Source organism: Macrobrachium nipponense, chromosome 29, assembly GCF_015104395.2.
Source record: "Macrobrachium nipponense isolate FS-2020 chromosome 29, ASM1510439v2, whole genome shotgun sequence".
Lineage (NCBI taxonomy): Eukaryota > Metazoa > Arthropoda > Malacostraca > Decapoda > Palaemonidae > Macrobrachium > Macrobrachium nipponense.
The window spans coordinates 19,290,015-19,303,723 of record NC_061092.1 but is presented as its reverse complement, the minus strand read 5'-3'; the positions used below and the strand labels follow the sequence as shown (position 1 = coordinate 19,303,723).

The 13,709-nt window shown below is 36.3% G+C and overlaps 1 protein-coding gene across 1 annotated transcript in view; it reads left to right on the top strand.

The window, feature by feature from the left end:
- The window catches only part of LOC135206170 (anaphase-promoting complex subunit 5-like), a 621,184-nt gene that overhangs the window by 515,848 nt on the left and 91,627 nt on the right, over positions 1 to 13,709 (top strand). Inside the window, exon 12 of the mRNA XM_064237464.1 lies at positions 4,015 to 4,211. Within this exon, the coding sequence (XP_064093534.1) occupies positions 4,015 to 4,211 (197 nt within the window). The remainder of the gene's footprint in view (positions 1 to 4,014; positions 4,212 to 13,709) is intronic.

Sequence of the window (13,709 nt, the reverse complement as noted above, 5' to 3'; positions counted from 1 at the left end):
GGGGCCAGTCAGTACTTGGATAAGTGACCTGGGAACATTGGATGCTGTTGGTATCTGGGAAATATAATTCGTATTCATGATTCACATCTTTGGTTTATGACTCATTGTCGTTTTGCCTGACTTGTCGGGAGATCAACAGAGTATGAGCATTCCATTTCTAAGAACCTTAAAGGCTATCAAGTGCCCGAAGGCCTTTTGCATTACCACTTAGGACTTCACCTCCAAACTCAGTGCTGACAACTTTTTTTTGGTTCAGACACAACCAAGAAGTGGTGTCTAGGAGCTCCATTTCTTTTGACTTCATATATGATCAAACGGACATACTCCACAGCTGTCATGATGGAAAGCAATAGTATGTTCCAGGCGAGATTTCGTAAGGTCAGGGGCATTGGTCTTCCCCTAGAATTTAGGAAGAACCTGCCAGACAGGTACTAGGGCGGGAATGTGGTCACAACAGACCACATTCGCCTTCTTTTTACCTTCGGGACATTGTCCATAGATCCTTGGACTTTTTCCATGGGTTCTGTGGTGGCTGCTCAATAATCATGTAGATCACCCAGCTCTTGAGGACAGGTGGCAATAAGCCTAGGTGTATGGCTGCAAAGAGGTGGTGTGTGGGACTGGCCTCCTACTTTCTCTTTTATACCCTTCTAAGGAATGGTTAGCAAACACTTGCTGGACGGGCATGCATACAGGTGCTCTAGATGACTGAGTGTCCTGTTTGTAATCTAGCTCTTTTCAGATTAATGGATGCAACTCATACCCTCTCTCTAGCAAAAGGAGACACTGAACAGACGTGTTGGTTATCTTCAGCATTATTGTCCCCAACAATATGGGTTCATCCAACTTACCTTTGAATCAGTGTAAACCTTCCATTTATTTGAAGGTCTAGAAGTCTGGCAGTTGAACATCACATTGTTCAACAGATCAGAGAAATGGGTCTTCTTCTTTTGATCGAGGCCTCAGGTGAGGCAAACTACCAGTGAGTACAGAGCATTGCTCAGAATCCTCCCACTAAGTCTCCCATATGTAAAGGCTGAGGGTTTGTATATGTGTTGGAAGAAACAGCAAATTTTAAAAGTAATTTGTCTTTTTCCAAACATACAAACCTGAGGTCTTTACTTAAATGGCCCACCTCTATTCTGGTTCTTGGGCCATGTACAGTGTTCCCCCCACCCCACCCCACCCTACATCATTTTCACTAACCTTACCAACTTCCCTGTACTTCTCACTCACCTCAAACACTAATAGACTACTTTTCTTGGTATCCTGTCATACGCTTTTTCAAGATCCACAAAACACATATAAAATTTCCTGTTTCCTTCTAGATACTTCTCTTGGACTTGTCGTACTATAAAAATAGCATCCACTGTGCTCTTTCCTTTCATAAACTCAAACTGCTGCTCATGTATATCTATCAACTCTCTCAACCTTCCTTATACTGTTCTTTCTAGTATCGTGAATACATGCTCCAAAAGATTTATTCCTCTGTAGTTCCCACTGTTTAACACATCTCCATTTTGTTTATACATTTTAATCATCCAACTATCATTCCAGTCCCGTGGCATTACCTCTGCATCTGAGATATTTTCCACTAGTGTGTGCACCCACTCTCTGCCTAGATTCTCAATGCTTTCATTATTTCTATTGTTACCTCGACTTTCTTGCAGCTTTATTTACTTTTCCTTTCTTTATAGCATTCTGGACTTCACTCTCTCTCATGTTTGCTATTGGTTGTGAAAAATAAGTCTTTCCATCTCTGGACTTCCTCTTCCTCAATTATGATATTTTTAGTTTCATCTTAAATAATTCCTACCTCTCCTATATCCTGCCGTCTTTAATTCTTGCTTCTGCAATTTTGTAGATGATTTTTTCTCCCTCTGTTGTTCTTATCATCTCATACCATTCTCTCCTGACTTCTCCCTTTGCAATCGCTGCCATTCTTTGTTTCCCTCTTTGTCCATCTATACTCCCCTCTTGTTTGGTAGTTACCTTCTTCCCACCCTCTTTTGGCTATACTCTTTTCCTTCACAGATGTTTGAATCTCTTGATTCCACCACCATGTTTCTTTTTACTGTTGCCGCTTGCCACTTGTCCTCCCAAACACTTCTGCTGCCAGTGGCCCACAGTCAATTTCATATCATCCCATATCTCCTCAGGCAATTCTGACATTCCAATTACATATATCTCTTCTGTGGCTCTTTTCACTTTGCTTCTAAACTCTCTTGCCTTTTCCCATTCAGCTTTAATCCTCCTATTCCTGGCTGGTGCTTTTCTTTTCCTTATTGCTTTCCACCTAAAATCTGCCACTACCAGTTGATGCTGAGCCACAACAAATTTATTTGGAATAACCATACAATCCTCCATAATGATTTTTTTGTCTTTCTTCCTAACCAAAACATTATCAATTTGTCTCATTTTGTCCACTTTTGTATGTTACCAGATAACCTCTCCTTTTCTCAAATTGTTAATAACCATCTGTTATAGTGGTTGAATGGAAGATGAGCCTGACCCAAAGATAGAGATGCCAATTTGGCCCATCACAGATGAGGCTAAGTAATTCCTTCAAGTTTCCTCTTCAAGGAATTATTTTAATTTCTGTTGGCTGTATGTAAGTTATATTCACAGCACAGTAAAACTCAACATAATAGTATAATTTTCATTTGAAAAATTTAATTTCCAGAAGTTGAATTTGGTCTGTTGGTCATGGTAAGCATGTCTACATCTGTCATCAAACCATAGCTGGTCATTTGTTCTGAATTCGATGACCTTTCTAGAACTGCCTCTTATATTCACAGACCTTGGACTTGACAATAGCTGGAACATTTGTGACTGTCTAATCTATTATCAGAAATATACATGGATTCTTCACTTAGCCGAACCAAGTTGGAAGATGCACAGAACCCAAGAGCAGATCAGCCATGTTGTTCTGTAGAATTTGAATTAATCACTTGCTCTGCTTTGCATTAGTCTCCACAAATAATGAATGAGGCTTTTGAATCTTATGACCGAGTCATGTCAATCCTTTCCAAGAGACAGTCTTATATAGAAACATCAATATTTGGATTGCAGTAAACAGATATGTAAATATTGTAGAACTTACTGAAATTTTTAAAACAAAGAACTTCCATTTTTTTCTGACAATAAATAGGTTGTTTGGACCTAGTGTATACAGCCATACCCTTGGAGTCATGAGAGATTTCTGTGTGATGATAATGGGGCATTGAGGAAGAAGACTGTGGCTTCATCCAGATGAGAGGAAATAATTATGAAGACCACTAAATTTAGTTTGGGTGAACATTCACTGTTTTCTTTTATTGTTAAATAGTGTACATGTTTCATTCTTTCCCTTTATTTATGTTGGCACCTAGTATGAGGGTGATGATGCCTGTACTTGCTAAAATGGCCTTGTTGTCAATTATATAACAGAATTTGTTTACATATAAACTGAGTTCTGTTGTTTCCCTTCGTGTGCCTTGTAGAGCAGTGGTAACAAATTATCTTAATTGTAAATGGTATGTTATGTCCCTGAATACCATAGTGCTGGTAAATATGGAAATATCAGCTGATAGGGTTATTTAATTTAGTAAATTGGAGGTCGTCTTATATGGCAACAGACCTCTAAACCTACATTTCTACATGAAAAGGGGGAGGGTTCATCTTATATGCAGTCGCCTCATACTCGAGCATATACGGTAGATCAGAACTTAGGTAGAAAGTGTACAACACACAAAGATGACAATAAAGACAACTTATTATTGAGTTTTTATTATGTTACATGCTTAGATTTTATATTGAGTGCCTTATTGCCCCTATGTAGTGAACCTAATGATTAATCAAAACATTTAACTGTCTACTACCAATTAATTTTTTGAAAAAATATACTAAATCCCCAGGGAAGATTAATAAATTTTTTTTACTTTTATGTTTGTAAAGTATTTTTAGAATTTTTCTTAGCATTAGGAGCTCCATCCACTACAAAGATTGAAAAGGTTAAATTTACAATTGTTACAGGGAGATTATCAACTAGCAGGAGAGGTGTTACAGCATGCTCAGGAAAGGTTTCCTCCTTATGGCCAGTTTTCCAGTACTTGGATGTTTGCCCAAACACACATAACCTTGAATGATTTACTTCTGCAAGGATGCTGGACAGAGGCACAGAGTGTAATAACCAGCATGGCCACCTGTAATCCTTTAGAAGCCAAAATAAGGTTAGTTGTTTACCAAAGTGAGTACTAAATCTTCTTATCATTGGAAACAATAATCATAGAATCATTGTAGGATAATGTTACCCATTGTGTTCATATTCGTTGTGTGGTTGGTATTTAATGTACTATGAATCATTGAAATTTTTTTAACATTTGCAGATACTGTACACTAAAATTATGCCTAAATCATGACAGAGGCTATACTACCATGATGTATGTATACAGCCCTCCTGTATATTGTAGAATTAGTGTGGTTGATTAACCATTAAACGCCTATTGGACGTATTAAACGTTGACGAAAATTGTCTGGGGTGCTTAATTGACGCATGATACGTCAACGCAAAAAAGTTTTTAAAAAAATTTGCTGAAAAATAGTTATAGGCCTACTTGGTGAAAACTTTTGAATCATGCAACTTGAGGGATGCTGGGAGTTCACGAATCAAGCTTTGTTTTGTTTACAAGCATTACCCAGGCGCGCAAGCGCAAAGTTCTTTCTTCTCGCACTAAAAAAGCATCAGCGATACATCTCAGAAATTATTTTGTCACTTTGAGATCATTTTTGCAACATTTCATATTAATCATACATACAGTTTTATATATGAAAATGTGCACAATTTCATGTAGAATACATCGAAAAACAACCCATGGTTGTAGCTTTTATCAGTTTTGAAATATTGTCATATAAATAACGATAAGTGCCAAAATTTCAACCTTTGGTCAACTTTGACTCCATTGAAATGGTCAAAAAATGCAATTGTAAGCTAATACTCTTATATTCTAGTAATATTCAATCATTTACCTACATTTTGCAACAAATTGGAAGTCTCTAGCACAATATTTGGATTTATGGTGAATTTTTTTTAAATTTTTCCTTTCGTCCGCGCGGTAACTACTGAAAAAATCTGAAATTCTTTTGTCCGATTGTCATAATGTTTGCACTGTTTTATATTAGTCGTTACATAAAGTTTTATATATGAAAATGTGTGCAACCTCATGTAGAATACAACTAAAAACAACCCATGGTTGTAGCTTTTATCAGTTTTGAAATATTTTTATATAAATAATGATGTGCCAAAATTTCAACCTTGGTCAACTTTGACTCGACCGAAATGGTCGGAAAACGCAATTGTAAGCTAAAACTCTTATACTCTAGTAATATTCAATCATTTACCTACATTTTGCAACAAATTGGAAGTCTCTAGCACAATATTTTGATTTATGGTGAATTTAAAAAAAAACTTTTTCCTTACGTCCGCGCGGTAACTTCCGAAAAAATCAGACATTTTTTGTCAGATTGTCGTAATGTTTGCACCGTTTTATATTAAACGTTATATAAAGTTTTATATATGAAAATGTGTGCAATTTCATGTAGAATACAACTAAAAACAACCCATGGTTGTAGCTTTTATCAGTTTTGAAATATTTTTATATAAATAACAATAAGTGCCAAAATTTCAACCTTCGGTCAACTTTGACTCGATCGAAATGGTAAAAAAACGGAATTTTAAGCTAAAACTCTTACATATTAGTAATACTCAATCATTTACCTTTATTTTGCAACAAATTGGAAGTCTCTAGCACAATATTTCGATTTATTGTGAATTTAAAAAAAAAAAGTTTCCTTACGTCCGCGTGGTTACTTCTGAAAAAAATCAGAAATATTTTCGTCCGATTGTCGTAATGTTTGCACCGTTTTATATTAGCCATTACATAAAGTTTTATCAATAAAAATGTGCACAATTTCATGTAGAATACAACTAAAAACAACCCATGGTTGTAGCTTTTATCACTTTTGAAGTATTTTCATATAAATAACAATGTGCCAAAATTTCAACCTTTGGTCAAATTTAACTCGACTGAAATGGTCGAAAACTGCAATTGTAAGCTACAACACTTACAGTCTAGTAATATTCAATCAATTACCTTCATTTTGCAACAAACATGAAGTCTCTAGCACAATATTTTGATTTATGGTGAATTTTTGAAAACAACTTTTTCTTTTACGTCCGTGCGTTACGAATTCATCCATCATATTGTGATAATATTTTCTCTGTGTTGCTTTGATCGTTTTACAATTTTTTATATACCAAAATCATCACAATTTAGTGTAAAATACGACGAAAAAATAGTTAACTCATTAGCTTTAACCATTTTGCTCACAGAGCGATTTGTATACAATTATATATGAAATTTTTTTTCGTGCTGTCATATATTCCAATATTTTTATATGATAATGATATTTTTTTACATTTCTGATGGTTGCATACTAAACTCAGGCAATGACAAAAAAAGGAACCAAAAATGAACTCTTAATCTTAAATCTAAGCGTGCTGAGAATTTTTGAAAAAAAACTTTTTCTGCTTCGGCACTCACTCCCGAACGCCGCTGGCATACGGGAGACACTTTTGGAAATACCGGCTCGGCGTTTAAGGGTTAACTAATCATGTTTATGTAGACCATGCAAAAATTTTCAACCATCACAGGATTGACCAATATAACAGTGTGAATGTGTGAAGTTTTCTCTCTTATTAGTAGGAAGAATAAATATTACAGTACATAAGGTTTGGATTGATCTACTTTTTGTGTTAGGCATATCATTCAGGTATGCGTACAAATGTAATCATCAAACAGAGATTGGGCTACTGTGACCATCTTCCTAGCCTAAGTAGTTGAGTTCTTAACCTTGCAAGTGGTTGGGTTCATGGCGAGCATAGAGTAGTCTTGTTAGTTCAAACATTTTTTTCCATGTTAGCTAAGCCTAAGTGGTTGAATTCTTTCATAGCAAGCCTAGGTGGAGAAGTTCTTAGGCTAGTCTAGCATATCATACAATGAGTGTGCTAGTTGAATCTTCCCTTGCCTATTTATCCTAGCCTAGGTGGTTGGGTCCTCCTAGGTCTAGCCTAGATTGGGCTAACATATCTCTCCATATTCTGCTAGCTTAAGTGTTGAAGTTCTCAGCCTACCCCAGCTGGTTTGAGACTATGTATTTTTGGGCATAATCTTCAAATTCCCAGATATGCTGCTTCTTGATTCTGCAAGAATTTCCCATTCTTTAAGAGGTTGGTATTAGGTTGGGTTAGGTACAATTCTTAACTTAACCTTCCTTTTCATCTGAATAACCAGATCAGTAATGTAACTCATATTCTGGTGTTCTTAATTTCAAAGTAGGTAGGATCCATCTTAGCTGTTTATGTTGCTCAGGGACACTGCCATGGTGGTTCCTTAGCCCAAAGGGGTGTTTGTGTCCTATCATTATAGGGCAACTCCTCTGATGCTTTCAATTTAGTAAATCACAAGGCACTTACTTATAAATTTCAGAAACTTGGAGTGGGCGTGTATATTTTAGGATTATATATGTCAAGATTTCCTTACAGGTAGGCAGCAGCAAGTTGCTGTTGATGGGATCTTAAATAAACCAAGACCTACTGTGTCTGTGTCCAAAGTTCCATAGGATATTGTTCTCAGTCCACTGTTATTTTAAGTGTATACAAGATTGTTCAGTATACCAGGGATGCAACATTCATGGGTGTAGTAAAGTCTCCAGTTATGAGAAGTGAAGCTGCCCTTAGTCTCAGTCATGATATAGAACAGATTAGTGAACAGCGTAGTCAATGGAATATGAGGCTGAACTATTATAATGAAAACTCTGTAAACTAGATCTCGTACAGATTTTCTACTTCATCGTTTTCTCCATGTGGAGGGACTCTGCTGAATAAATCTAAAGCTTAAACTATTCTAAGTTTAACGTTTTACATATTCACATCTTACCTTAGAGAAACATCTAATGAAAGCAAATGCTACACTTAAAGTTAGGTATTGTTCATAAGGCCTCATATACAGTGGTACCTCGAGATACGAAATTAATCCGTTCCGAGGCGGCCTTCGTATTATGAGTTTTTCGTATCTTGGAACACATTTTACATGTAAAATGGCTAATCCGTTCCAAGCCCTCCAAAAACACCCCAGTAAATTATATTTCCAGGCCTAAAACACATGTTCTAGGGTTACGACGCCGATCCGACAGAAGAAATATGACTTCAAAAAGGCAAAATATTGTACATACTTGAGTAATATTCAACTGCATGTAATGTTCAACCCCATTTTTACTGCATATATTAGGACTTTAGCATATGTCCCTTAGCAATAAGCCTAGCCTATGTTAGCGGTTGCTACTGTAGCCTAGTCTATGATTCTGACATCTAAACCTAAGAGCTAAAAGCTTAGAATATGCCAATAAAATGTATAAATAATCAGTATGTACTCATTTCAAATAATTATTAATTAATCATTAACTATAATACACAAACAAACAAAAAACAAACCTTCCAATCGATTGTTTACATTCAGCTCTTACCCATCTTACGAGTATCGAACGAACGCCAAGCAATCATTTTTCCTAGCACACAGTAAGCCATAAATTGTCATTAGTATCTCTCTTCAACTAATGAAACTACCAAACAGTATAATAACCATTCATTTCTATTCTTTATTCTATCTTTACCTAATGTGTTATTAAATGTATTGCATGAATAAGTTTTTCAATTTACAGCATCCTTTTACCAATAGAATACTTAAAGCACAAGGGGTAGATGCTGACCAATAGGAGAGCAGGACCTTATGGGGTGACTAGCATCAGGAACCAATGGGAGAGCGGGAGGATGGTAGCGAGTTTACTCAGTTGCGGCGCAGGAGTTTTAAAATTGTTCGCGGTGGTCCGGGCGAATCTCGGGACTTTACAGCAACAACCTTTCGTGTCTTGAAAACTTTTCGTATGTAGAGCAGTAAAATTTTTCGCATTGGCTTTCGTATCTCGAGTTTTTCGTAAGTAGAGCCTTTCGTATCTCGAGGTACTACTGTATTTTCCTTTATTAGAATACTGTTCACCAGTTTGGATGTCTGCTTCTGCCAGAGGTTAATGTCTTTTAGATAGAGTGGTTCGTGGTGGTAAGTTCCTGTTTCCTAATATATTGGCAGTTATGACTTGGACCATCGATAGATGGTCTGTTGGTTGTCAATTTTTCATAAGTTGTATCTTATTAGAGATCTTTCACATTCACAGTTGATCTCTGATCCCACTTTATCTGCCAAGAACAACCTGATTTGCTGAACAGCAACACCAATACATATGCAGCAAATGTGCCTCATAGTAGAATTCTCATTTTGAGGTCCTTTATTCCTCACACCATTGGACTGTGGAAAAGTCTCCTTGAGGTTGTCTTGCAATTGGAACTTCAGAAGTTCAAACAAATATGCAATGCATTACTACCCAATTACTATTCTCCTAGCATTTTGATACATTATCTATTTATAAAAAAAATGCATTATTTTTTCTTTTTTATTTGTGAGATCTCTTCTTTCTGTGCTTCCCCTTACCTCCTCTTACTTTTACTTAGTGAAAACTGAATTTTTTGGAAGCTTGAATTTCAAGCCTATGGCACCTGTAGGCTTGTTCCATATTCATCTTTTGAATGATAATAATAATAATAATAATAATAATAATAATAATGTTTTATTAAAAGTGATTGCTGCCTCGCTGCATTAATTTAATACAGGTTCCTCTCTATTTTTCTAATTATTGCTTTCTCATTGTTGCTTAAACTGGTGAGCAACACTGAAGGTTGACATATCTCAATTAGGTCAAACGATTGGATTTTATTGGTAAAAAATTTCAGTGGGGTAGTCAAATTTTCGGGTATATCCTGTAGAGTTTATTGCAGATAGAATTGATGTTAAATTCTATTTCTTTTCTATTCTTTTCGATTCTTTCTGAACGTTTTGTCTGGGCGGAGGTGGGTGAAGCACTGAAGTGAGAGGGTGAGTCCAGGTGCTTATATTGCAGTGGCGCAGCCGGGGGCGTCGTGCCGCTGCCTTTTCATTGGCTAGTGGATTGGGAGCTGCTTTTTCATTGGCTGCCTGGCTGCGGGCTCAAGCCAGCTCCTGAGCGCGTTGCTTTGCGACATTCCTCGACTGTTGGAGCCCAAATTAACCAATCGTCGAGATACGCTACTACCATGATCCCTTGCGATCTTAGTTGTTGGACGACACCTACCTCCGCCAACTTCGTGAACACCCTGGGTGCTACGTTGAGACCGAAGGGAACTACCTTGAAGGAGAATGCTTGATCTCCTATCTTGAAGCCCAGATAAGGGCGAAAGTGTCTTGCAATAGGGATATGATAGTATGCGTCTGTAAGATCGATAGAGGAGGTGACGGCCCCACGGGGAAGTAAGGTCCGCACCTGCGAGATGGTGAGCATCTTGAACTTGTCGCAGCGAATGGCCAAGTTTAAACGGGACAAGTCTAAGATTACCTCCTGTGTCGTATTCATGGAGGGCTTTTGCTCCTGGATGAGTAACGCCTCCAGGAGGCGCAGACTACGAGGGTCGGGTGCTCTCTCTATTATCCTGGTGTTACGGATAATACAGTTGTGGGAGATTGTGTCTCGGTGGGCGGTGAGAGCGTGATTCTTGATAGCCCCTTTTTGGGCATGACAGGAGATTCTCTTCGCAAGACGCATGGTAGTCATTCCAATGTACTTCCCAGGACAATGAAAAGGCAGCGGCGTGACGCCCCCGCTGCGCCACCGCAATATAAGCAGCTGGACTCACCCTCTCACTTCAGTCCTTCACCCACCTCCGCCCAAGAGGATGTCTGAGGTTTATTCAGACGAAGTGTCTGGAAAGAATGAAAATAGAAAAGAAATAGAATTTAACATCAATTCTATCTGCAATAAACTCTACAGGATATACCCGAAAATTTGACTACCCCACTGAAATTTTTTACCAATAAAATCCAATCGTTTGACCTAATTGAGATATGTCAACCTTCAGTGTTGCTCACCAGTTTAAGCAACAATGAGAAAGCAATAATTAGAAAAATAGAGAAGAACCTGTGTAAAATTAATGCAGCTGAGGCAGCAATCACTTTTAATAAAACATGTTTAAAAGAGGGTTACTTCGAGCATACACTTATAATAATAATAATAATAATAATAATAATAATAATAATAATAGTTCCAGAAGTCTTTTATACCTCACACTGTTGGACTGTATAATAGTCTCTCTGGGATGTGGAATCAGAACATCACAAGTTCAAGCAAAGATGCATTGTACAGGCGGCCCTTGGTTAGCGGGAGGGGTTCCATTCCTGGCCGCCGACGCTAAGTGATTTTCAACGCTAAGCGATTTTAAAGCCTACGGCCGCCGCACACCTTCTTTTGAAATTCTAGACTAGTCACAGCGCCCTAGACCGGTCAAACGGCGCCTTAATCCTGCAATGGCGCAATAAGTAAAATTATATTTATGCACTATTGATCTATAGAATTTACTGTACAGTACATTATAGTATTATAAATACTGTAAAGTGAAAAAAGCCTAGCTTTAATCTTTTGGGTGTCTAAAGTATGTAAAGATATAATAAGGTTTTATACAGTGTACAGGTAGCTGTAGTGTTCAAGTTACAATAATTCATCTTGCTATATTCCGATTTTATGAGAGACCAAATTACAGGCAGTCCCTGGGTTACGACGGGGGTTCCGTTCTTAAGACGCGTTGTAACCTGAAAATCGTCGTAAGCCGGAACGACGTTCTTGAAAACATGTCCACAGGGAAAATTTCACTAATTTGCAATTTTTCTTAGGGCCGTATCTCTAAAATTATCACTAATTTACTTTTTTCATGTGCAACACTGTGTATTCACAAATTACTGTATATTTTCATTAAAATACAAGAGAGAGAGAGAGAGAGAGAGAGAGAGAGAGAGAGATTACATAAAACCATTAAATTCGTTGACCATTGTATGGCATTGTTAAGCTCCGAGTGTCACTGGAGTTATGAGGTAGGGAAATTGATGCAGAAAAAGACAAAGGGAAGAATTTTCTTATGAAATTAGTTATGGTATTATTACTACTTCTATTATTATTATTATTATTATTATTATTATTATTATTATTATTATTATTATTATTATTTGAAAATATAATAAACACGTGCATCTACCATAAAAATTCTCTCATCTCAGTAAGAAAGAGGAATTATCCATACAAGTGAAATGGAAAGTTCATTTTCATCTCTTTAAAATACGACCATTATGAATTTTGTAATTAAAGTTTTATTATTATTATTATTATTATTATTATTATTATTATTATTATTATTATTATTATTATTATTATTATTAAATAACTGAAATTATCAATAAACATTTTACACACTAGTACCATAAAAATTCTTTCATCTCGGTAAAAGAGAGAGAGAGAGAGAGAGAGAGTTTATCTCTCTCTGTTCTCTCAAAAATTACTTATAATGCTTCCAGCGAAAGAGAGGGAGGGAGTACTACTATGACACATTATTATCTTGTGTGTGGCAAAAAAGAGAGAGAGAGAGAAGAGAGAGACCGAGAAGAGACGAGAGAGGAGAGAGAGAGATGAGAGAGAGACAGAGAGAGAGAGAGAGAGAGAGAGAGAGTGTTAACCTTAATTAAAAGTGACATGGATAGATTAGTACGTATTGTATTTCTTTAAAATACTATCACATATGAATTTTGTAAATACAGTTATTATTATTATTATTATTATTATTATTATTATTATTATTATTATTTGAAAGTATTAAAAACAAATAGAACAAGTACATGAAAAATCTCGAGTCTCAGTAAATGAGAGAGAGAGAGAGAGAGAGAGAGAGAGAGAGAGAGAGAGAGAGAGAGAGAGAGAGAGAGAGAGAGAGAGAGAGAGAGAGAGAGAGAGAGGAGGGGGGTGGGGGGAATTTCATGAGCTCTTCCCCCTCCTGGCTGTCAAAGAACTTGATATATCTGACAGTTTTAGTACCTGGATCTGGAGAAAAGGTTACTGGAAGAAGACGGATATCCTTCATTCTTCCATAATTTTTTAAATATAAGCTAAAATCTTACTAATTCACTATGGTATTTTCTTTAATGAATTGATATTATTGCTGTATAAATTAATATTAATATTTGAAAATAGTAAATCATTTATTTATCATACAAAAAAACATACATCTTTGTAGGAGAGAGAGAGAGAGAGAGAGAGGAGAGAGAGAGAGAGAGAGAGAGAGAGAGAGAGAGAGAGAGAGAGAGAGAATTATTATTTTTATTATGTGATATCATTTAACTTATTAAACTTACTAATACAGTATATTAATCAAAATTAATATTTGAAAATTAGTAAATCATTTTTGTATTATAAAAATGTATTTAGTCATGAAAATAAACATCAAAATACACTAATTAGTGATTATTTTTGTCGGAAAATACAAAGAGAGAGAGAGAGAGAGAGAGAGAGAGAGAGAGAGAGAGAGAGAGAGAGAGAGAGAGAGAGAGAGAGAGAGAGAAACTATGGTTTTTATATCCAAGTCTATGTAGAGTATAAATGGATTCTTTAAGTGAAATGTTTCAATGATATTTTGCTGTTTTGTATTAAAGGATATGTATACTGTTTGAGAATGCGTTCCTTATCCTTGACTATGGTTACCATACAGTTTA